Source organism: Brienomyrus brachyistius, unplaced genomic scaffold (genome assembly GCF_023856365.1).
Source record: "Brienomyrus brachyistius isolate T26 unplaced genomic scaffold, BBRACH_0.4 scaffold43, whole genome shotgun sequence".
NCBI lineage: Eukaryota > Metazoa > Chordata > Actinopteri > Osteoglossiformes > Mormyridae > Brienomyrus > Brienomyrus brachyistius.
The window spans coordinates 691,124-716,740 of record NW_026042318.1 but is presented as its reverse complement, the minus strand read 5'-3'; the positions used below and the strand labels follow the sequence as shown (position 1 = coordinate 716,740).

The following is a 25,617-nucleotide window of genomic DNA, read 5'->3' as shown; positions in this document are numbered from 1 at the left end:
TTCAGTAGTAAACCTAGGCAGTTTCAGCCTTTTACACATTGTCTAACTAAAAGGTTGATAATATATTTGTCCTTTAACATAGTGATAAAATATACGCTAATAAAAGTGAATATTCATAGATTCAGGACTAACATAATGTAGCTAACAGAATCTCAGACTAACAAAAGGTGCAAATACATACTCAGTTGATTACATTGTGTTGATTACATTATAATGTTTATATTGTAATGATTACATCATGGATATTTGGCATACTTTTTAATAATATCATAATACTTGTATTCTACGTTATATAGTACTAAATAATATTCCATAGGACCCGGGTTCGAGTCCCCGCCTGGGTCACATGTATGTGGAGTTTGCATGTTCTCCCCATGTTGTCGTGGGGTTTCCCCCCACAGTCCAAAAACATGCTGAGGCTAATTGGAGTTGCTAAATTACCGATAGGTGTGCATGTGTGAGTGAATGGTGTGTGAGTGTGCCCTGCGATGGGCTGGCCCCCCATCCTGGGTTGTTCCCTGCCTCGTGCCCATTGTTTCCGGGATAGGCTCCGGGCCCCCCGCGATCCAGTAGGATAAGCGGTTTGGAAAATGGATGGATGGATGGATAGAGTGCTGATTTTATGAAGAATTATCATTCTTTAGAATTCCACATCCTTCTAAGTTTGGTTCTAATTGTGGTTGAGGAATACTTACTCTTAGCATCCAAGAGATAGTCTCTCCAATGGCAGATGGCTTCATTTTCGTATGTGTCGCTCCCTCGCTCAGACCTTTGTTCTGTAAACAGCTGTTCAATACTCTCAAGCTTTTCGTTGATCTTTGTAAATACTGTTCTGAATACGCCTGGATGGCTCTGGATAGCATCCAGTAGTCCACGGCAACAAAGACCATCCTGGAACCTATAAAATAGGGAAAAAAAACACTAATTTTGAATGGCCTAAAAACTTTGAACATGGATAATACATAATGATGAACACACCTTTCAAAGTGTGTCCTTGTGCTGAAGGACAAACCAATTAATGATGTCTTGCACCAGTTCGTTTTTATTGCTGACAGTGATGCTTTGCAGACATCCAGCTAGTATCAGGAGGTTCTCACATCTTTCAACAGCTTTGTCCAGGTTTTCCTTAAACTCTGAAGCCACAATCTGATATTGGATTGAAAACATTTATTTTTACAGTGAATTATTTCTTCATCCAAACATTAATATAATATCAAGCTTTTCAAAAACGCACGAGCTGAATATCTCATAAGGAGAACTGACAAGACTTACTAAGTTGTCACGCCCAGCTCGTACGATCCTCATGTGTGCCACGCCCCCTGATTATCCACGTGTGCTTCCCTGATCGTACCCAGCTGTGTCTGATTATGTTTGCCCAGCCTTGTGTATTTCAGTCCGTGTCTTGCATTGGTTCCTGGTCTGTCACTGATGTTAGTCTGCGTCAGATGTTTCCAAGTCCCCGTTACCGAAATAAATCCCCGTTTTTCCCCGTATCCTGCCTGCCTGCCTGCCTTGCCTGTTTCCTGCCCGTCTGTCTACCTGTTCGCCGCACCCGTTAACCGGCGATCCTTACAGAATGACGGACCACAAGAAGAGAAAGCAGAGGAGAAGGAGACCCGATGAGCCGACGATCAGCCTGGGAGCTTCCTCTCTCGTCAGGCTTTGGGAGCAAGTAGGAGGAGGAACTCCTCCTGCTCCATGAACGGGAGCCGGTCACCGAGGAGCTGCAGCCACCCCTCGAGCGGTATTACTTCCGGCCCGAGAGGCTGGCTAATAGAGGGGCCAGAGTGGTGCGGGACGCTATCCCGCGGGTGCCCTGCACCCTTAAAGGGGCCACGCCCGTCTCTCCTGTGCGGGACCTGGAGGTCCCGCCGCCTGCAGCCGCCCAGCCCGAGGCACTCCCTTCTCCTCTGCCAGCTGCAACCGCTGCGCCTCCGCTGGTGGTTCCAGTTACGCACGCGGCCCTCGCGAATCGATACTTCACCCTCCAGGGACTTTATTGGAGGGTAATGGACGAGCCGGCCATACAAGGCTCCCAGAGGTGGACCAGCCCTGCTACGAAGCTCGAGCCGCCGCCTCCTCTGCCCGCGGCTCCAGCGCAGCCCGAGCAGGCGCTCCCTCTGCCCGCGGCTCCCGAGCAGGTGCTCCCTCTGCCTGCCTAAGCGATCACCCGCTCCCCAGCGCCCGCGGCGAACCTGACACTAAAGAATATGTAAACATTGCTATAGACACTATTTTAAAATTGTACAGCTGTCTGAAATACAATTACACATCTTCTTCCCCTACCTCTGACAGCAAGCTTTTTATTTCATGATCATGAATGTCAATGTCTCAATGTCAAAGTAAGTTCATTGTAATGAGCAACTGTTCTTTCAACATTTTGAGATGTCAAGTTTGCAGCATTTAAGTGCTATTTTTGTGACAGTGCATTTACATGCTTGAAAAGATATGCAAATCACCAAATTAACCCAGAAAGGGGCTTCAAGGTGGAGAAAGGAGCAAAAAGACAAGCTGTGAATTCAAATGTTCTGTCTCTTATTTCACAAATAGCTGACTTTGAGTGGAGGGAGGAGCATAAGTTGCCCTCACAATGCGATCTCTGAACATTGTGAATAACAAAAGTGATGGATGGATGCACACAAGAAGAATTTTGCTATCTTTTAAAAACTGCATGCTGTCATTATATATGTAAAAACCTACTTAATTTGTCTGTATATCCATCTATCCATCCATTTCCCAAACTTATCCTACTGGGTCGCGGGGGATCCGGAGCCTATCCCGGAAGCAATGGGCACGAGGCAGGTAACAACCCGGGATGGGGGGCCAGCCCATTGCAGGGCACACTCACTCTCACATGCATTCCTACGGGCAATTTAGCAACTCCAATTAGCCTCAGCATGTTTTTGGACCATGCGGGGAAACCAGAGTACCCGGAGGAAACCCCACGACACCATGGGTAAAACATGCAAACTCCACACACATGTGACCCAGGCGGAGACTCGAACCCAGGTCCCAGAGGTGTGAGGCAAGAGTGCTAACCACTGCACCACCATGCCACCCCAATTGATAAATCAACCTGTTTATTTCAAGGCAACATAACTTTTAAATGGGAATATTTTACATTATTGATTTAATTTTAATAGAAAGATCCCAAAGCTGGTATCAGTATCAAAGTCAAAATTTTGGTATAAATCCATCTCTAATGTGATGTATTCATGACATGCAAAGTCTATACAGACAGGCACAGAGGCACACACACACACAGAACATGGCTGGGGTTCGAGTGGCCTGTATACCTGGAAATGGGAGGCCACCATGCCAACACTATATACTATATGGTTCTTATTTTTAATTATTGAAAATTATCTAGTTATTTATATGGACCATAACAGTGTATGCAGAATTCTACTCGTATGTGGCATTAATGGCTGATATAATAGGTATGGAATACATACTGTAGGAGACTGTTGCAACAAGTTGTCAGGTGCCTGACCAAGCCTCTTCTCAAAGGAAAATCGAGAGATTATGAGCTTAAGGGCCAATAAGGCACAGTTTACGTCTCTGCAGTGTAATTAAGGAGAAGCAACTCTCAGCATTATTACTGTACATGCGATGTAATGATCGTGGGCAGCATGGTGGTTAGTGCTTCTGCCTCACAAGAAGAAGGTTCTGGGTTTGGTCCTGGGTCCTCTCTGTGTGGAGTTTGCACACTCTCCCCATGTGCGTGGGGGTTTTTGCCAGGGGCTCCAGTTTCCTCCCACAATCCAAAAGCGTGCAGGATAGGTTGACTGGTGAGTCTAAATTGGCTCCGCGGTGTGTTGGCAACTGCTCAGGTTTGGTTCCTGGGATCGGTCATTATGAGCTTAGCTGAACCTGCTTATGTGATTTATTTTATTTTGTTATTCACTCTTGAAAAAAAAAAGGCAAAGTATAATATCGGCAGATTTTGGGGTGAAGGATGGTATCTGAATACACAAATCACGAGTAATGCCACTATTTACTGCTGTTTGCTGCGCAGGGAGAACATGCTGCTTCGACAACATCTTTCCTCAGTGGAAGAATCGGCCAGAAGATCTTCTGTACCCGTTTCTGCCTGCTGTATGTTTAAATTTTTTATTTTTTTTGTGAAACTGTGCAGCTGAATTGATTGTTATATAAATTAATTCATTAAAGACTCTTCCCACCTGTAGATGGCAGCAGTGAGCTGCTAGGGAAGGTTGAAACTGACCCTCCGACAGAGGGGTCCTCTTGCTGCAGGAGGTCATGCAAGAAAACAGAAGACTGCAGTGAGTGTGTCCATTTGCCGCTGTTGTTTTATCTGCTTTATCAATGTTTTTCCAGTAGCATATTACGTCATGCGTTTCACTAACACCTATTAGTTCAAATAAAAAAAAAGTTGACTCAGTTTCCTACCTGTGTTACTGCGACCAGACCCCTAACCAATACTTAACATATGCACCAGAGAGTGGAAAAGGGAGCATTACTCAACCGCATCCAGTCCTCCAAGCAACAGGGGGCGCAACAGTGCTGCACAAACTGGACGAACTGCAAAGGTTTGATACGCCTGTGATCTGTGTTGTCTCACCTCTAACCACATGTTGTAAAAGTGTCTGCTGCATGTGCAGGTTCATATCGGGCACCGCACACGCCACCAGCTGCTGCTCGGATCCATCGCTGTGTGGGCGAGCTGCTCTCTGCAGCCTGCAGTGTGTCCATCATCAGCTGCCAATGGCTGTCATCAGCCCCCTGCACAGATGCCGTGCTGTGAGTGTCTGCATGTCAGGACACAGGAGTATTACAGTTATGATCTGGGTCACATAGCACCCAGACACCAAACTGTTTGACATTTTACTAGAATGATTAAGGTGCTGTTTCTGAGAATATCAATATTCTGTCAGCTGTCCCAATGTAATTTAACAGGTAAGTTCAGCTTTTAAGTAGACTGTGTGTGTGTGTGTGTGTGTGAGAGAGAGAGAGAGAGAGAGAAAACCTGTTACTTTGACCTTGTGAGGACATTTTTCCAGTTCCCACAATGGAAAACTCAATGTTATAAAAAGTCTGTCCATGCAATTGATGAACTAAAATACCAAAAGTCCCGTATTACTTATGGTTAAGGTTAGGGCTGGGTAGGGGTTAAGGTTGTCATAGTTAGGATTAGGGTTTTGCCAATAGAAATGAGTCCCCATAAAGATATGAATACAAATGTATTGATATCTATGTGTGTCTCTGTGTGTGTGTTTCCCTAACATTTATAACACCGCCCCAGCCTGTGCGATACCTGTGTAATTAAGCAGTTCAAGTGAAATTTCCATTCCAGTTTCTGAGAAATACACACTTAATATTTAATGACCTTCACGACTGGTCAGGACTGCTGTAAGATTTGATGCACCTTTCATCTCTGCCATACCTCTGTTTTGCCAGTTGGTGGCACTGCCTCCTCTCTGGGCCCTGCAGGCTGTTGCCTGTGGGGAGAAATATCCAGCCCAAACTGAAATTCAGAGTGAGCCTCCCAGTCAGAGCGCAGGACTTCATGGACAGAGGAGGTGAGATTGCCTCTCCAAATATCAGCTGTCATAATATCAGAATATTTAGGAGCTTATATGTATGTTTAACATGACGTGTATGTTTATGCACATAAGTGTTTAACACCACATGTGTGTTTATGTACATGTATGTTTCACGCGACATATGCTGTGTGTGCCCAGCTCATGGACTGAGAGCAGGGGCCACGTTCAGCATTTCCCGGCTCTGAGGGACAGCAGGGCCCTTTGGGGTCAGCCTGTGGAGCCCCAGTCCTGAAGTTCTCCCATCAAGGTGCTCCTGAGTGCCCCCCTCCATCTCGGCACTGAGCAAAGGAGCCACAACTCACTGAAAAGCGCAGTGATGTTTCAGTGATAATGGCTTGCAGCCTTAAAGATCATCATTTTGAATGTCTATATGGCTCTTAAAATGTAATGTTCATGTTTTTGCATTGCATTGAACTCACTTGGTCCCTGCATAGATCAACCATAAATGCAAAATGACTCTGGCTAAAGATCCTCTGGCCTGTTATCATCCAGAGCAGCAGATTCAGATCTGATTGACAATCATGGGAAGCTGCCAGGTTTGGCCAGATTTGATCACATGGCTATGAGCGCATGTTCACTAGCCACCACAGTAAAATGCAGATAATACCTTTTTATTCTCTGTTGTTCATTTTCCAAAATAATTTAATTCATTTGTACATCCATCCATCCATTTTCCAAACTGCTTTTCTTACTGGGTCGCAGGGGGTCCAGAGCCTATCCCGGAATCAATGGGCATGAGGCAGGGAACAACCCAGGATGGGGGCCCAGCCCATCGCAGGGCACACTCACACACCATTCACTCACACATACACACCTACGGGCAATTTAGTAACTCCAATTAGCCTCAGCATGTTTTTGGACTGTGGGGGGAAACCGGAGTACCTGGAGGAAACCCCACGACAACATGGGGAGAACATGCAAACTCCACACACATGTAACCCAGGCGGAGACTCGAACCTGGGTCCCAGAGGTGTGAGGCGACAGTGCTAACCACTGCACCACCATGCCGCCCCCAGGGTCATGAGGGTACAGCAGACAAATGTGCTGCAACTGTGTGGCCAGTGTGTGTATCTTCTTGACAAAGATTAACTGGCACCAAATACAGCACAGCAACAGAAAAAGGTTATATTTGGAAGAAAAGGGGTGGTTATACACTGGACCCAGTGCCTTGAGACCCTTCCTGGCAGCAGATGCCATAACAATCACTGGTATTCAAAAGCACTATAGTACTGTTAATCATTAAACGATCAACAAAAATCTCTTACTTTGAAACAGTGCTGGGCCTCAGCTGACACCTGTTTAAAGTAGAATAGAGAATTTCATATTCGTTTTGTGAGGGAAAGTATCATTCCCCACTCATCGGATCCTCCCATGTGGCCACGCCCCCTCATCTACCCCGTGTGGATTCCACATGTTCATTCCTGTCATTAGTTCAATGTATTTAGTTCCCGTTTCAGTTTGTTTCCCCAGACTAGTCATTATATTGTCAATCTGTGTTTGCTGCTTGTTCATTCCTTTTCGCTTTAATTAAACCCTGCATTTTCCTGTTTCCTGGCGTCCTGCCTCCCTTTCTGTGCCAGAAAACTGAGTGTGTAAGTATAGCATACGTGTATATCACATGCACGGTCTGAATGAGGTCCCAACGTATATTTAGCTGTAGTGCTGAGGATTCTCACATTATCTACGTTGACATTTTACGCAGGATGGTGGTGATACCGCTCTGTCGGTGACACTGGTCCTGCGCTCATATTTCTTGGCTTGTCTCGGTCAGCAGGGGGTGTAGCAGCGTCACCCCGCTCGTGCCGAGAAGATGGGCGACCGCTGAGCAGCAGATACGTATATGAAGCAGAACGAAAATCTGAGAGCAACAAAGAATGTACGCGGTGCGCTCTGGCCAAAACGCCGTCTGGCATTTCCAAAGGGTCCAGGCGGAGCTGGGTAGCTCCTTACAGGTGTTGCATCGTATTTTGTGACCATCGTAATGTGTGACTTCAGGGTCGCTGTTTCACATGTTATTGGGAATGAAGGTTCCTGTTCACATGCACGAGCCTTCTGTGCATTTTATGTAACGGAATTATTTAAATTTTTCTAAGCAGTAGACTTTTTCAAAGCAGCAGCGTTTCCACTTTCTGTTCCGTCATCTTATTTGGGGACATTCTAAAACGCTTAATGTGAAAAGGGTTAATGTGGTCTAATGTACCAAAATAGCGACACCAAAATTCTTACACACATATCTGGTCATAAATACTTTCACTTGACAAAAAAAAAAATAAAATGCTAGTGTGTGTGTGTATATGTACAAAAAAAAAAAAATTGTTGCACTTTCTTAACAGTGTTCGGATAGATGGTATTCATAGCTTGGGTCCTTATTGAGCTAGTATCGGAAAAATTCATCGCAGCATCTTGAAGCACTTATGTAAGTCACTCTGGCTAAGGGTGTCTGCCAAATACTGTAAATGTAAATGTTATAAGGAAAAGGCTTAACGTGACTAAATGTACTGTAATAGATTTTCCTTGCCACTAGAGGGCGATATTTAAACCTCAGTAAACAACAGGTTAAGCTGCCACCACCTTTAATTATACCCCGGTCTTGTCCAGTAGGTCAGAATACTCCACTCAGAATCAGGGAAACTGAGGCGATAACAATACTTTATTATTCAATTATTTCATTAATCAATGGGCTCACGTTGAATGCCTCGCAGCACACAATTACCACGCATACACTAAGGGCGTCTGATAAAACAGCACAGCACATGTGAAATAAGTTAGGTTACGCTCTCAAAGCAATAAATCATTCCAGCTCATCACAGCACGGCACCAATAAGAAAGTCTACACAGCAATCAACATCGCAATCCTGACCAGGAAGATACACACGTGATAAAAGACAGAATTCCCATTAAATCCTCAGTCTCATTATCTCCAGGTGAGTGAATGTAGCAGTCTCCGTCAATTAACCCCCCCCCCCTTTCCAAAACAGAGTCTGTACTGGTACTTCATCAGTCTTCATCATATTACCAAAACAGCCACCAATAATCACCAAATTACTCACACATATATATGGTCATAAAGACTTTCACTTGACAAAAAATCAAAACCGAAATACTAGGAATATAGACTTTATACTCTTTTCCTTGCCTGTGCCATGTTATGCTATCACAGAAAAAACAAGACACAAGCAGGATACACCAAAAGTCAAGGATAAAATAAAACCCTAAAACAAAGAGGTGAGACAGACCAAAGTCCAGCCTTCTTCCATGACTGGAAGGGTGTCAACTTTTAAGCTGCTCAAACAACCCATTGAACTACATAGCAGGCCAGGGAATAAGGATTCCCTGTCATTACACAAATAAATCACTCCAGGTAATAGCAGACGCTATAGCGATGGAGGTGAAAAAAGACAAAAGAAGAGATGGAGGAGAGGGGAGAGAAAGCAGAGGAGTCTGAGATCAAGAGACGAGAAAGAGAGAGTGAGCTGGGGCATTTGGGGCAGCAGCTGCAGAAGCTGAGGCGGTTGGGGCATTAGGTGTAGGAGCAGTAGTAGGAATAGTGGGTGTAGCTGTGGGGGCTTTGGCTGCAGCAGGAGCTATAGGAGGGAGGTTGAAGGAGCCAAAGATGCAGCCAGAGCAGACAGTGTAGGAGAGGCTGCAAAAAATGAAGCTGAAGCTGTGGCAGAGATATCAGGAAAAACTGCAAAAGAAACTTGGGAATTAGGGCTGACAAAAGCAAAGGAAACACCTTATAAAAAACTGTAGTAGATCAAATGTAAGGGAGCATCTGCTTCTGTGAGAGATGCAAGTAAATAGCTGCTACATTTATTAGATGCAAGGAAAGAGCCGCTTCATTAATTAAGCCGCATGGGAGTCAGGACTATCTACTGTGACAGAAGTGTGGGGAGCGACACAAAAACTAGTCAGACCTGGAGAATAAGCTGACACACAGCTTCAGCAGAGACTCTGCTAAGACAGGATGACTCCTCCCAGCATGAATGCAATCAATTGTGATCAAATGCTGCATGGGAATCGGGGGGTTTAACCGTTATCCTACCCACATATTTACATACATGGGCTACCGACTGGGGGCATCAAGAACTAAAAACAAACGCTAGTGTTAAAGCCCTGCGCAGGACTGTTTTTTTTTTAACCCGCTCTCACAGGCTGTCTCTGTCACTCCCACCCGCCCCCGCAATATTTCTGTCCAATCCCGCCCGCACCCGCAGATCCATTAACGGATATACTGTATGATTAAATAAGTTTATATGCATTCAATTCTTATTCCAGCAGAACAAGAACTGAATAAATAAAACAAATTCAACAAAAAATCACGAAAAAATGTAAACTGAGCCCAAAAACTAATCAAATGTGCAAATATCTGCAGTTATTAAAAAAAACAATAACCAAATTGATACAACAAATGTTTAAATATCATTATAAACAAACAAGATCAGCTTAAAAACAAAAGATAACCCTGAACCCAATTTCAAAGAAATACATTCAAACTAGCTGAACATCACAACTTAATACAATGGCTCAGAACAAACACGAATATATAACACAAAATAAATGACATCAGTTACATTCTCCATCCTGCCAATAATCTTGGGATCCGCTGTCTATTTTTAGCCGCCCGCTCCCGCGAGATTTCCGTTGGGGCCCACGGGGTCCCAGCACCAATGCAGGGCATCCATATGCATAGCAAATTATTTTACAGTGCTATCTTGTATAATAGGACATAAACAGTGAATTTGACAATTATCTTTTATTTTCACATCTGAACACAACACACGGACATTAAGGGATTGTTTGCATTTGCAACCAACCCCTCTGCAAAACCAAGCTGGAAGGCGGTACTGCTTCATGTTCACATGAGCTAGATGGCTAGTTAGGATGGATTCAGAATGCACTGTACTACAACTATAAATGACGTAACGTGATATAGTAAAACAATTACTAACCGGCAATGCACATTTGCATTACTTTAAACGACAACTTTACCTGTTACTTACCAGAGTCGCCTATATCTTAGCGGAATGACAGCAGGCAAGAAGGCGGCGCGTTTTCAGTAAGATACCGGAGTTAAACTTATTTGCAGACACTTTTAACACAAACACTGGCAGCCATTAACTCATAGGTGGCAGTAAAGCTGAAATGACTCTTTCTGTGTTAAAAAAATGCAACACTGTCATTTTGATACTTTTTTTGTTTGTCTTTTACTCCCATTTGTCTGTCTCTGGTTATTGACGTTTAGGAGAGTGCCAAACACATTAACGATGCACATTTTTCAAATAAAGACAGACACAACACTAAAGAGATGAGAAAGACACAGTTGAATATGTAACATGCGTTTTATGCAGAAAAATAGTGTAGTTAAAACCATCTGTGATTTAAGAGGTTAAACTCAATTGGCTTGAGTGAAGCCACGCCCTCTCATAAGTGAAGAACAGGAATATTCCGGTTTTTCCAGGTTGCCTGAAAAAATGTAGTCACGTAGTTTTCTTAGACGGTGAACAAGCTGTATTACAAAGAGCAAAAGGTTTTTTCTTTTGGAGATACACCGAAATATTAAAGAAATATTCAGAGAGCGAGACAACATTGGTTGTGATGGCTGAACGTTTTTTCCTGCTACTAGTCACCCGTGAGGCACGGAGCAGCCGCGTGAGCACATTTTGACCAGAGGTACATTTTCCTTATTCGCTAAACGTGTGTGCAGTAAAGAGGCACAATTTAGTAATTTGGTTTAGAAATATGTGTATTTTGAGTGTATTATATAATTCAATACATTTCGGTATTGAAGTGAATGTACAATTCTTTATGCTGTAAAAGAAAGGTAACTAATACTTATCTCTCCGGAGTACCTGTTAAAGAAAGGTTATTTGTTGATTAGCCCACTTAAAAAAAAAAATGGTTCTCGTACTTGTTTGTAGATTTGCATTTTGTAAATTCCTCGTGTTTCAACATGTTTTAATACACGTTCTTTCTAGATATATATTTTAAAATCTTGGTTGTTCATTTAGAATGGAAATGACAAACAGAATATTGGTTTCAAATAGTATCATTTTTATATTCACGAATGAAACATCAGTATCCAAATCCATGGTTAGGAAGGCATTTATGAGATGCACATGGATCAAGGAATTTACATTCTTGTACTTTCTTACATTTAATATATTTGAAACGCAACAAACTGGAAGAACTGAGGAGGCGTACTAAGTAGGTCTGCTCTCTTCGGTATGTATTTTCAAATATGTATTTTCTTACATATTTGAAAGTTCAAACAATCAATCAAATAAAAAAAAAAATCCCTCCCCCCCTGATCCACCCCCTCCAAAAAAAAGGACATTATGTGTAAAAGTATTTTCTTTGATATAGTGTCATATATTTGATTAATTATAACTGTAATGATTAGACAGAGTGACTGATATAGTAAATATTGTAGTGTATTATAATACCTGTTTGCTTACGCAGGTCAGGTCCTTTTAGCGGGAACCTAAACTTCCTGGAGCTGCATTCGAATATCGTTGGATGTCGATGGTGAGTCACCCAAGGAACTAAACCGATTCTTGTGTTGACAACTCATATTCATTTAACTACCGGATTTGTGGTAGGACTGTTAAATTGTTTTATGCAGTTTACGTAACTAATTTGTATTTCATTTAAGTTGTTATATACTTACCCTTTCTTCACCTGAGTGGAGTTGGACTAAGAAGGGTAATCAAAAAACATATTGGAACTGGTGAACCTAAATCTAAAAACATCCCTAAGTCTAATCTACGGCCAATTACAATTTAATCTTGACATAATTGGTTATTGATTCTAAATTTAGCTATGAAAGTCTAAACATACAGTAACTAAACCTAAAATAGGGTAAATTGGTTAAAGAGGAATTTAAATCTAGTTTTAATCAGAGAAACTAAGGGTATAAAACTGAAGCTCACAGATTCAGTTAATGTGTATTTTATGTTTGGTTGTGCATTTTATTTTCTGTGTATGTCTTTCCATTTTTCATCCCTATCCATAAAGCTGGAACTGGCGTGAACAGGAAGTTGGGGGAGGTACTCAATGGTAGGGCTTCACTGCACTTACTCAGTACTTCCTCTACAGCTTGTAGCAGGTGCATGAACCAGTTGAAAATCTTCACAAATCGATTTACTGCTTTAAGCTGCGGCGCTTTATCACAGCTACTAGCTGGCAGTGCCTTTGGAGTGAAACCCTAGGGTGTTGGTTTAACATGCATCAGTTAAGCAAACCAATCCCATACATCCATCCATCCATCCATCCATCTTTTGTTACTGTAATTTTATAGGAAGGGTAAATACCAGTGACCTCAGCAGACCAGCTAATCATCCACATCCCACCAGTTTGCAAGTGGACCAACCTTTGTGAAGAACTTGTGGCCACGGATATTCTGCGGTGACGGGCGATCCCGTGGGTCGATTTGAAATATTTTGCCCATCAGTTTCCCAGCTTCAATACCGAGGTTCTGGGGTAGAATAAATTTAGCTTCTTTGATGTTCTTTATCATTTCACAGCGATCGTCGTGATCGAATGGGATTTCCCCAACCAGAAGCTGGTACCTGTAGTAAGAAAGGCAGCAAAGGTGTTTGAGGTCTTTCACATTTGACATAAAAATGCTGTGCTTCCAAAAGAGCAATTCCTCTCAACTGTGTGCCAGTATTCATTTTTCTTTTCTATTTCAAGTAGAAAAAAAAAACATATTTATGTATTTTAGACGCATGTCTTCTTAAAATGTTAGACAGATTTTATTAGCCATGCTGATCTTTGGCCGGGAGGAGGGTTGATAGGGTATACGTACATGACACAGCCCAGTGCCCAGACTTCTGCTTCCGTTCCATGGCCCTCTCGTTTCCACACTTCTGGAGCCATGTAACATGGAGTACCACACACTTTTCTACAACACACACAAATGGAAAACGTTAAGCGCACATGTGCTTTAGCTTGCTGTATAAACAAATTTGAAAGCTTAGCCAGGAATTCTGCAAAAAACACCTACTTGTCCCTCGGCTCCAGCTTGACCGCCAGTCCAAAATCCCCGATTTTCAGTTTCATTTTGTCACTGACAAATAAGTTTTCTGAAAGACAAACAAATTTGCATTAAGGATAGACTCAAATACTTTGCCAAACTGCAGACTTTACCAAATTGATAAATGAACACTACACAGAAATCCAGACGAGCTACACTCGCAATGCCATGTGAAATGCCAGCATTATTAAACAGAGAATTGAGTAAAGCGTGAGTGCATGTACACATATCGAACTAGATTTCCCTATGGACATAACATTGCCGGTAGATGTGTTTTATCCCCGATATCAGCTGTTGAATGTAATAGCGGACTTCGGGGTCAATCAGAGTCCCGCGAGCTTTCAGGATGTCACCAAGTGTCTGGGCAGGGAGAAACAGGGGCAGCCTGATCCATCACAAAGTCTTTGCCTTAGTAAGACGTCTATAAAAGTCAGGGACTCACCTGCCTACTGCACAACTCCATGAAAATATACATGAACAGATCGTCTTCAAAAGAATGGGAGAAGCCCACAACGTTCTTGTGCCGTGGTTTTTTTCAAAATTTCCACTTCTTGACACACCTGAGTGAAATATCAAACACACCATCTCATCAAGTACTGTAACAGGGAAATGCAGATAAACTGCAAAGAGGGATGACATTAAGCACAATCCATACCACATACCTCCTCCAGTCCCCAGGAATGTGGAGGTATGACCATCACAGCAAAGGTGTCACCACTTTCAAGGTCGGTCATCTTGTAGCACTTGCCACAAGCACCCTAAAGAACATGTCAATAAAGGGCATTTCTGACTGACCCTGTTCAAGCATCTCCTCTCCGCAGAAAAAGATCAACTGTAATCACTTTCAACAACAACTTTGTGGTGCACACCTGTCCCAAAAGCGGCCAAGACAGCTGGGCAATTTGAACTTGCTAGATGGATTACATCACCACATTGAAAATTCCATGGACGGAAAAAGAGGTGAACTTGCTAAGACATTGCAACAAAACACGGATAAAAACTTTCATTACAATCAACTTCATTGAAGAAAAAAAACCCGTCTGCGTTTTGTACACCAAACATTCAGTTTCGGTAATGCAGTAACACATGCTCAGGAATAAAGACTTTTATGTAGTGTGCAGTGACTATCACATCATATGTTACTGCGGCTCTTTAGGCACTCAGCTATCGGTCTCACTTTGTCATACAGAACAGGGATTCATTTCCTGGTGAAAAACTTCCTATGTGGTATGTGATACCTCAGCTCCAAGATGTGGAGCAGTTATCTATTACACCGTAAGGCTGGATATTTTTACAAATAAAGGCAGCAATGGTGTCGGTTATTGCCTTAGAACGAGCTGTTAGCTGGCAGGGTGTGAAAATTAGGGCGTTTATTTTTTTTAAAGAGTTTTGTGTTATTTGAAAGCATTGTGAAATGTAAAAAAAAAAACAGTAATGATATGATGAAAATGGGAATACTGACGTTGACAATGCCAATATAATATTTTGGTATGTTAAGGCATGTTTGTTCTCTGCTTTAAAGAAAGGGGGATGTGTTGATATGTAGTGCAGTACCTTTGGTGACCAGCAGAGAGACCTGGAGGGTTGGGAGGAGGTAAAGACAAGGGGTAGGGAGACCGACGGCACAGAGCAGGTTGTGGGTTTGCATGGAAGATGTTGGTGGTTAAATAAAAGTTCATTGTTCATGAAACAAGGTCTCTTCAATGACATATGAACAACACAATGTATCTCTTCCTTCTCATGATAATCTGACTCGCCAAACATGCCTCCAGCTCGCGCGACGTGGCCGAGGGACTTGAGGGGAATTAGACACTGACAGCAGTGGAGATGAGAGCGCACTTGAAATTATCAGGTAAGAGATGGTTAATCGAGCAAAATGTACAATTATTGGTCAGAAAATGTCGGTCAAATTTCTAAATAATTATGGCGTACGAATAATGATATATCCGTAAATCGTATTTTACCGATTTAAAGATGTTCATTATTCATTGTATTGTCACGCCCCCCTCGGGAGAATGCAGCGGCAGCAGCCACACCTGAGTTACGTCAACTCCCTGTTTAGTTCTGCTTGGCGCTGCATTATATGCAAGGTACTGTTGAGGGTTTTCATAAGAAGTACAGGGCGGTCTTCCTCCTGTCTACCCCGATCCGGTCCATCTGCCTGCTTTGCTGCCATCCCATCCCATCCCATCCTGATCCACCCGGACCTCTCCCTTGTACTTGTCCTGCGTCTCGCATGCCACCTGTAGAACTGGCTTTTGGACTCGATTGTACTTGCTGATTCCAGTCCTGTTTGCGTGTTCCCAACAATAAACCCCGTACAGTACGTTGCCTTCTGTGTCTCTACCATCCTCCGGGGTTGCATGTTGTGCAATACTGTAGTAGCTTGGATTCAACCATTAGATGGCAGTAGTAGCATATAGTTGGAGGGAAGTAGAAGAAGGCAAGAGAGGGAAGTTGAGTGTTTGTGCGTTGTTCCCGGAGCTGATAAGTTAATAAATATTGAACCTCTTGCCATCCCCAAATGTGTCTCGGCTGACTCTCAATATATCAAAAGTACATACCGTCTATTTATTTATGTCTGCCCTTCAAACCGCTAGATTCCTTCACTAAGCAGGAAGTTTGTCACGACAGCTGACACCAAATCTCCTGCTGAGCTGGTTCAGACAGAACTATCCTCAATTCACCACGAGGGGGCGCCAACGCAGCAGCTTAGTTCTATTGTTTCGCTTTTTCAAAGACAGTTTTTCTCTTCACAAAAGGACAACTTAACTGAATAATGCACTTTCATAGTAATTGTTTTTAATCCGTGTTAATGTTCTGAACAATGACTACTAAAGGTTCTGTAAGGTTGTCCCACATACTATGGATTTTAAGTTTTTTATCAAGGTGTTAAAACGTACCATCTATTTTCTGCTGAAAGTTGCCAGTCCTGTGTTTTATGTCTAGCAATTTGTACAGTTTCTTCAGTATGGCACATAAACACATGCCATCATCTACAGTATGAGAATCTCCTCCAGAACTCTGCATTTCCTCAAGATTTTTTTGTAATATTACATAGGTGCATCTCATGAACCTTAATTTGCCAAGCATGTATTGACTGGGCACAGTACAGTGGTGCAATTTCTGACAATGAAAGAACATCATGGACCCCTACTCCCCATTCCTTAACCCGATCGAGGGGCTCTGCTCAGCATGGAGTTAGAAGGCTTACGATCGCTAGCCACATGCTCAGATGGCCCTGCTGGCTGACATGAATGCAGCATGTGAGGACATTACAGCAGATGCCTGCAGAGGCAGGTAAGACATTAGAAAAGATTCCTTTTTTTCTTATATTTTATTCTTTCTGTTTTTTCTTATGTACAAATACATAAGTGCACATTAGGATGCTTTTTCACTATTATGTAAGTTCCCATGTGAACAGCCAATCAGATCAGCCTGATGTGTGTCTTGTTCCTCTCTGTTTCCTGCCCTTTCATCCCGACCACGACCATGATCTCTCACTTAGCAGCAGAGCAGTTTATTCTAAACAGTGGAACCGCAAAGATGTTCAGACTCTTTGGTCTTCTCATTTTCATTAGTAGGGTTCTATACTATTAAATCATATTTTGGGGGGATTTTTATATATCCTGTACGATGTGATTAGTGTAATAAGTATTTGGCCATTTAATCTTCATCATATGTAATAGGTATTCTGATTATTATTATGATATTTATTTATTTGTTTGTTTGTTTGTTTGTTTATTCATTTGTGTTTCTCTCTTTTTCCAGACACTTCACTGGCTGTGGATGTTGTTCAGCCCAGCTACCTGATGAGGGTCCAGCATGGAGACAGTGTGACCCTGACATGCTTCCGTCCAGAAGATATTTCTTTTGCAGTTTGGTTTTAGCAAGCTGCTGGTCAGAAGCCCCAGCTCATCGCGAAAGCACTTCTCTACGTACCTGGTGAATTTTACAAGGAATATAAAAACATAAAACGTTACTCCTTACTGAATGCAGAGGGGAGTTTTAACCTCACTATTTCTAACGTGGAGCCGTCAGATTCTGCAGTGTATTATTGCGCTGCTCTGTTCTATAATGAAATCGCATTTGGAAATGGAACCTTTGTCATAATCACAGATAAATGAGATTCCAACTATTTTCATATTTGCTTTATTAAAGTGTCAATAATATTGTCCTTTGACAAACATTTTTGACAGTTGAGCTCTGTGTCAATATAAAATTAACCAACATAGTTGATGTAGATTGCGAGCATTGGTCCTTGAATGTTTTTCTATATACAGCATTAAACAAAAACATTTATAAAAGCTTTCCAATTAGAATTATAAACTTTTTATTATTATTACACGCATAAATAGCTGAAATATGTAAAAATAAGTATACAAGAATACAAATTAATAGGAGGCATTAAGTATCATCTTACTTGTGTGAAGTGGATTTAGTTATGTGTATACAGTTATGTGTTGGACCCCTCCTGATGTTACATTTATACATGAACATGCACTGCATCACATCATTATACAGTTTGTTACATTTATACATGAACATGCGCTGCATCACATTATTTCACAGTTTGTTACATTTTGCTTGCTGTCAGAAATCTTCAGCCATATGGAATCTTCAGATTTGGAAAAATGTTACACATTGCAGCCTCTTTAAAATAAATTAAAGGAAAATGTTTACATTTCAGTTTTGAGTTGATATATATATTACTGCGTAAAAGTCTTAGGCGACAAAGAAAATATATTCTTAAAATTTTTTAACTCAACAGTCATTGTATATTGTCTCAGAAAGACATGCTATAATATAAGAGTCGGATATGCACCATTCAGAACTGGTTTGAGAATGGACCTTAAATTTCAATTAATTTTGTTCATCTGAAATAAAGTTGAATCGCTGTTGAAAACAGGATGCAGAATTACAATTCATTTTTGAATTTAAGGAAGCAGAATGAATACGTATTTGAATTCAAATAAATTCATATACATACAGTACATATAGCTACAATATAGCTTTTAGCTATACAGCCAAATATTTAAATATGAATTACACATAAGCATATTAACATTGTTGTGTATCACTATTATAATTTTATTCAGAATGAAATAATGCAACATTTGAAGTGTCACCTAAAACAATAATTATACTGTCATTTTGTGCACCATGGTGGATCTGCTCATAGGAAGAGCTGAGTGTCTCTCCTTAAAAGTCAGTGTTGGCTGCAGTGACTGCAGTTTCTAACCTAAGAAACGTCCCAAACACTTTTCCTGCATCAAAAGTCAAACTAGTGCCTATTCCTGCCATGAAAGCTTCACATAATGTCACCGATACCTGAGCCAACCATGTTTATCAGAGGATGCCAACCCTTTGGCTGCAGCTTTCTCTGCACAGGCTGAGAGAGTTTTCAGTGTAGCAGGAAAAGATTTCAGGCCAGACGATTGCAGATTAAATCATGAAACCTTTGAAGATATTATGCTAATCAACTGTAATATAATAATAAATGTAATCATGTTTATTTGAATAAAGCATAATTGCATTTGCCATGATGTCTTGCTTTTTGCTGTAGTGCTATGGTAGAAAGGAAAAACTTTCCTTTCAACACACAAGAAAATAAATAGTAGAAACCGCATGAAACCAAGTAATTCCTTTTGCGATGCACACTTCCTATTTAATGTTTAAAAAATAGACAAACAAAATGGTCAACATAAGCCAGAGGGATATTGATAGTCACGAAAATCATGAAAATATAAAATACACTTTACACACTTCATTTCTTTACATTGAAATTAATTAAATTCATCTACCTTCATGCACTAACATCAAACATATGATTATACAATTATAATGTTTGTTCTTATCATATAATGTTTGTTATTGTCATGCCCATGCAGGCGGAACCCACCGAATAGCCCGTCTCGATCACGCCCACATGGGCGGGACCAGCCAGGTGCTCCGTAGAACGCTTAATGACGGAATGGATTTAAGCACTGAGCTCCATCGGGACATTGCGAAGTATTGAGCCATGCTATTGAGCCATACCGAGCAATCTATTGTCTATCGTCTACCCGTTGCTTCCTACCTGTTCCGTCCGCCCAGTGTACTTACCTTGTCTGTTCCTCTTCCTCTTCCCAGACCCGTTCCCGAACCTGAACCTCTTGCCCCGCTGAGACCGGCTTCTCCTGGTACTCTTTCCCTGTGTTGTCGTGTCCCGTGTTTGTTCCTCTTTCGGCTTCGGACACATGCTTCTGCCCCTCGACCATTCTCCTCGCTTAGCCCCTTTCATTGCTACGTACTAGTGCTGCCAATAAAACTTCTGGCTGCGTGCAAATCTAGATCTCCGTTCCACTTCTTGGGCCAGTGTTACAGTTATAATATAATCTTTGTTATCATATAATGTTATCAATGTATATTAAAGCTGTTAAGGTATGTTAGGATATTAAGGTATACGAATTACATGGTGATTATGAATGTTATATGAATGCATTGTAAATGTATAATGTAGGTGCAGTTAATGTAAAGTGTTACTGAATATATACTAATAAATAGTTATACAACAAAAAGAGACAAGAATGTCAACTATTCTCCAAGAAGTTACTTATTTTATGGATGGATAGAACAACATGACATCCATTCCAAAATATTTCTAAAATCGGCAAGAAATATTTTTCAGGATCTGTGTTTTCCATTGTGACTCTCAAAGCGCTGTCATCATCAACATTTTGCTTTTCAGGTAAAGACTCCAACAGCAAGACTGTGGTACAGCAGCCTGTGTCTGACACTGTGTCTGACACAGACTCTGTGAGTCTGCAGTGTACGATAGAGACTGGGAGCTGTGCAGGAGAACACAGTGTTTACTGGTTCAGACATTGTTAGAGTGTATCTGTGTATTTTATCATATTATTATCCTCCTATATGTGTACGTGCAACCCTTAACAACTAACCCATGGCCCAGAAAGGGTTGCAGACAAGATGTCCTCACAGGGGCCTACCAGATTGTGACGCAGGAATAAGAGACCTTGAGAAAGGAAACAGATTCTGTCAACATAGCAGGGGGCCCACCTTGAGATATGTAATGCTTTGTATTAACCCTGTTTCACGGAGGCCTCACACAGCATTGACTAGTTTAAAGACAAGACCCATGTAACCCCTCCCCTACCCTATAAATAAAGAAGCCAAGGGACTGTCCGGTGTGACACTCAACAGAGGCGCAGATACTGTCTGTTGCACCTGAAGTGGGCACCCTTGCGCAAGTAAAACAGAAAGACGTGTGCTGTCTCGATTATTCCTGGGTCCTAGAAGTGGAAGTGTGTGAGTGGTAAGCTGCGGCGCTTCCTCACACAGGAGATTGTAGGAGTGAAAGCTACGGCGCTTTCTCCAACATAACTAGATTGTAGGAGTGAAAGCTACGGCGCTTTCTCCAACATAACTAGATTGTAGGAGTGAAAGCTACGGCGCTTTCTCCTAACATAAATTGGTCCTTCGAGCCGGATCCGGAGAGAGATACCAGAGGGCGCCGACCAGTCCGCCGACGAACGACACCGAAAGCTGTCGACAGTCTCGCTCATAGGGAGTGAGTGAAAGACCTGCGACGTGAATTCGCCACAGGCCGGTGGTTAGAACTGTTCCCGGACGGCTGGGCTGGCGCCTGACGGGTCCCCGGACAAGAACTAGAACCACTTCGTCATAAAGGAAGGACCAGGTGAGAAGCACGACGCTGCAGCAGGGAAAGCGGGTGTGAGTGAGAGGGCATCAGCGGCCCCATACACCCGACCTAGGTGCAACAACATACTGGTGACCAAGGGAAAAAGGACGGGTTTCACCCCTGAAAACTGACACCGCTGTCTCTTTAGAGGACAGTAGAAGGCCGTGCCAGTGTCCTCCCGAGGTCTCATGCCAGGGACTTGCACTTAGGGGTTATTATTTTTTGTATATAAAAAAAAAATGGGGCAAAGTCAAAGCAAGGTAGAATTAGCGGGTGATGAGAAATTCATGGAAAGGTATAAGGAGGGGGCAGGAATAATAAGCAACCAAAAATGGCGGAAAAAGCATGGGTTTTCAGGAACCCTGAGTACAGAAAATATTCTGAGATTACAGACAGAATTGAAATTAGAAATGATGTCCGGCCGCTGTACAGGCAAGGACAAAGTACAGAAAAGACGAGAATATGTCTTATCCGATGTTTGGTTAGAACAAAGCAAACTCCGTGATATAGCCAGAAAAAAGAAACAGGAAAAGAAAAAGGAGACGCTGCAAGCGGCCCTTGTTAACATAGACGAGGAAACACCGCCGTCTGCTCCCCCGCAGACACCAGCGGACGGCCCACCAGTACTACAGCATCCCCCACCATAGCATAACATGCCAGACCCCCCACTTCCTGCTGTGCGGGGAGCTGAAGGAGGGAGTGCAAGGCCACACCAAACGAGAGCGACAGACCCGCATTTACGAATGCGAATAAATCCCGAGAATAAAAAAAACACAATGGTACCGTTCGGATTCCGAGGATGAATCTGAACTGCTTGCTCCCATGGTAGAAGTTGCAAACCCCCGTATAGCCCCTGGCAAAGGAGGCCAAGCCTCACCAGCAACAATATTTGTATACCGCCCCTGGACAGCGGAAGATAGGGCTGCTGCCCTAAAAGGCATTCCACCCATAGAGGATGGAGTACCTGAATTCTGGTCCGCCATGACTGAGTTGCAGGTCAGTTTTCACCTAAATGGAAGAGAGCTGTTCCGCTGTTTTAGACAATTACTTAATCATAAATGGGGCCGGGTGGCTGGAGACTTTACTGGACAAGGAGCAAACAATTTGCCCCTTGGTCACGATGACCCACAATTACAACAAGCATTGGGCGACTTGAGACAGAGACTAGAAACAACATTTACAAGACGAGTTGATTACGGGAGAATAGCCCAATGTAAGCAAAAGGAAGGCGAAGAGCCAGAGGATTTCTTGGACAGGGTACGCCCGTTGTTCAGGACAAACTCTGGGATTCCTCATGGGGAGGACGAGAACGGGGTGTAATAACAACAATTAAAACGGGCTTTCCTAGCAGGGTTAAAACCTGAAATAAAGAAGTATATTGATAAATACTGGGTCCATCAAAACACAGGTACAGTGCAGCAAGCCGTTGAGTATGCCCAACACGCTCAGAAAGCTAAAAAAAACTAAACCAGAAGCAACATTCGTAGCCCGAGGAGATCAAATAGTGGCGTATGCAAAACAGAAATACAGGAACAGACAAAACCTCGCGCTGATATTGCACTAACTCCAATTCCAAGCGCCATAACCTTATTTGTCGATGGCTCTGCAGCCAAAGACAGATACGGGGAAAATAAGGTTGGATACGCAGTTGTGACTAAAGACAAAGTAATAGAGGCAGGAGCCTTACCATCCACATGCTCAGCCCAAGCAGCAGAATTATACGCTGTTATCAGAGCCTGCGAGATATATGAAGGGCAACAAATTACAATATATACGGACAGTCAATACGTGTTTTCTGCAGTACACCACTATGCAGCAGTATGGAAAAATAGAGGATTTAAAAGCTCCCAAGGAACAACCTTGACACACGCAGCACTTCTACTTCGATTGTTAGACGTTGTACAAAAACCAAAGACACTCGCGTTATGTAAATGCAAAGCACACCAGACTGATAATTCAGAGGAAACGAAAGGCAATGCGTTTGCTGACCAAGCCGCAAAGGCAGCAGCCCAGCAAACGCCAGAAAAAACAGAGAAGGGGTTATTCCTTATAGAACAAGATGTACTATATGATGCACAACAACAAGCTCCTACGTCAGAGAAAGACAAGTGGATTTCGCGAGGAGCCACACAAGAGAAAGACCTATTCAAATTAGACGGAAAACCTATCTTACCCCGCAGCCTGTATAAAACCGCCGCGGTTGTGAGTCATGGGGTAACCCATGTCTCAACAGGAGGGATGGTACATATAATACAACAACATTTTTACACTATAAATTTTTCCAATTTTGCAAAAAACTACTGTAGAGCATGCCTTATATGTTGTAAACATAATGCCAAGGGCAATCTAAGACCCAAACGAGGCCAATTCCCTAACCCTACACAACCGTTTCAGGCAATACATATGGACTTTGTGGAATTAACATGGTCACAGGGAGTGAAATACTGCCTAGTGATAATAGACACTTTTTCAAAGTGGGTGGAGATATACCCAGTAAAACACTGTGATGCAGTCACAGTGGCCAAGTGTCTGGTGTCCCATTTCTTCCCCACATATGGAATACCGGAAGTAATAAGGTCAGATAACGGATCTCATTTTGTGAACAAGGTGCTAGATTTATGCTCACAAACATTGGGTTTTGTATTAAAAAATCACTGTGCATATCATCCGCAAAGTGCAGGTTTGGTGGAAAGAACAAACGGGACAGTAAAAAATAGATTGAGAAAAACTATGGAAGAAACAGGCAGACCGTGGCCAGAATGCTTAGCATTAGTAAAACTGTGGATGAGAATAACACCCAGCACCCTGGCAATCTGCCAGAAGCGTCTGTGTCTACTTTACAGGAGACGGTGAAGCCTGGGGATTGGGTGCTGATAAGAGTACTACAAAGGAAAGACTGGACCTCACCTCGGTGGGACGGGCCATACCAAGTCCTCCTGACGACACCAACAGCCTTGAAAATCGCGGAAAGACCTTCCTGGATCCACAAGAGCCACTGTAAGCTCATTCAACCCTTACCAGATGCCTCATTCGCGGAGTAACAGTGGAAGTCCGCTACAAAGGCACGAAGAAACAATAGGTTTTCGTTGTCTCAACCCGGTGAAGAAAACAGCTGAACTGTACTCCTTTAGGATGGCTCTGGTAGGGTGTCCGTGGTGGGCTAAGGGAATATTGGGAAGTCTTTTCTGTCTTATGGTAATGTTGATTCTATGGCTGGTACCAGACACTGAGGTGCAGGAGAAGAAAAGGTGGACTCCGGACGGAGTGCACCTCACTAGCATAAAAGGAGACGAAACCCATCCATTCCTACGGAACTATTGGTATCGATATGTATATGATGTGGTATCCAATAAGAATTTGACTAACTGCTACGTTTGTTCTGTCATGCCACACCACAGCGAAGGACCGACCCTATATGGGGCTACCATGAACATATCACAAGCTAAGTGTGCTTCTTCATTCGGTGGGGTCGGATATCAACATTCTGGCATAAAGATAAATGACACAGACACATATGCTCCCGGCCTACGCAATGGCACATGTGACCGATTATTTTGGATAGATTACAATGTGACAAAAACCAATGTTACGTTCCCCTTTTCTGTTCTAATGAATCGCGACCCAGCAACTTTTAATCACACTATATGTTTTAATCAAATGAACGGTACTCGCCTTATGGGGAACACCACAAATTGTAATCAGATATTCATTTCAGGAGAAGGCGCCCCAAGCAGGTTGTCAGACCCCAGCAATGGTACTTACTGGGTGCAAGGAGTGGCCTGGCTATGCGGAAATAGAGCATATTTTGTGTTGCCGCCCAATTGGTTCGGAGTATGCACACCCATCTTTGTATCAGACCATACGTTTGTAATAGTACCCCAAGAACAGAACTCGCGTGAGAAACGACACGTCTCGGTTGAACCACATGACAGTGTGTGGGGAACAGATGTCCCCGTAGACCAAAAACTCTGGACCACAGGAGGGAAAGTGACGCTCTCCCTCTTTCCCAATGTGGGTGTTGGAAAGTTGCTACTCCGTACTGAAACCCTAGCCTATAGGCTAGGTCTTTTCATGAACGCCTCTGTTATCATAGATCAACAACAAAATGAAGAACTAGATATAACCAGGCAAATGGTGATACAGAATCGCATGACGCTAGATCTCCTCACTGCAGCGCAAGGAGGAGTGTGCGTGCTGTTGAACCAAACCTGTTGTACATACATTCCTGACAATGTGCATTCACCCAACATGACTAAGGCAATGCAAAGGCTGAAGGACTTGCAAATTGCTATGACCACCGACACAAGGAC

At 42.7% G+C, this 25,617-nt stretch overlaps 1 protein-coding gene and 2 long non-coding RNA genes across 3 annotated transcripts; all 3 read left to right on the top strand.

Moving 5' to 3' along the window:
* Positions 1–1,576: 1,576 nt before the first annotated feature.
* Positions 1,577–5,879, top strand: LOC125722867 (uncharacterized). Its single transcript, XM_048999071.1, has 7 exons — positions 1,577–1,672; positions 1,725–1,865; positions 4,019–4,098; positions 4,258–4,286; positions 4,463–4,553; positions 4,626–4,764; positions 5,422–5,879. Exons 1-7 carry the CDS (start codon positions 1,577–1,579, stop codon positions 5,545–5,547), a joined length of 702 nt encoding a protein of 233 aa, XP_048855028.1. The 3' UTR covers positions 5,548–5,879.
* A 5,136-nt stretch (positions 5,880–11,015) lies between these two features.
* LOC125722843 (uncharacterized) lies at positions 11,016–15,367 on the top strand. The gene is made up of 4 exons (XR_007386660.1): positions 11,016–11,240; positions 12,030–12,095; positions 12,585–12,626; positions 12,868–15,367. It is a non-coding gene; the product is annotated as an uncharacterized LOC125722843 (long non-coding RNA).
* Positions 15,368–15,472: 105 nt separating this feature from the next.
* On the top strand, positions 15,473–20,867 carry LOC125722846 (uncharacterized). The gene is made up of 3 exons (XR_007386665.1): positions 15,473–16,905; positions 17,377–17,550; positions 19,497–20,867. It is a non-coding gene; the product is annotated as an uncharacterized LOC125722846 (long non-coding RNA).
* The last annotated feature ends 4,750 nt before the right edge of the window (positions 20,868–25,617 follow it).

What these genes read in the sequence shown, in the direction of transcription:
- LOC125722867 (XM_048999071.1), top strand. Translation starts at nt 1,577, where the DNA reads ATGACGGACCACAAGAAGAGAAAGCAGAGGAGAAGGAGACCCGATGAG. An exon ending in CAAGAAAACAGAAGACTGCA is followed by an intron (nt 4,287 to 4,462) that starts GTGAGTGTGTCC and finishes CATATGCACCAG; the next exon opens with AGAGTGGAAAAGGGAGCATT. An exon ending in AAACTGGACGAACTGCAAAG is followed by an intron (nt 4,554 to 4,625) that starts GTTTGATACGCC and finishes CTGCATGTGCAG; the next exon opens with GTTCATATCGGGCACCGCAC.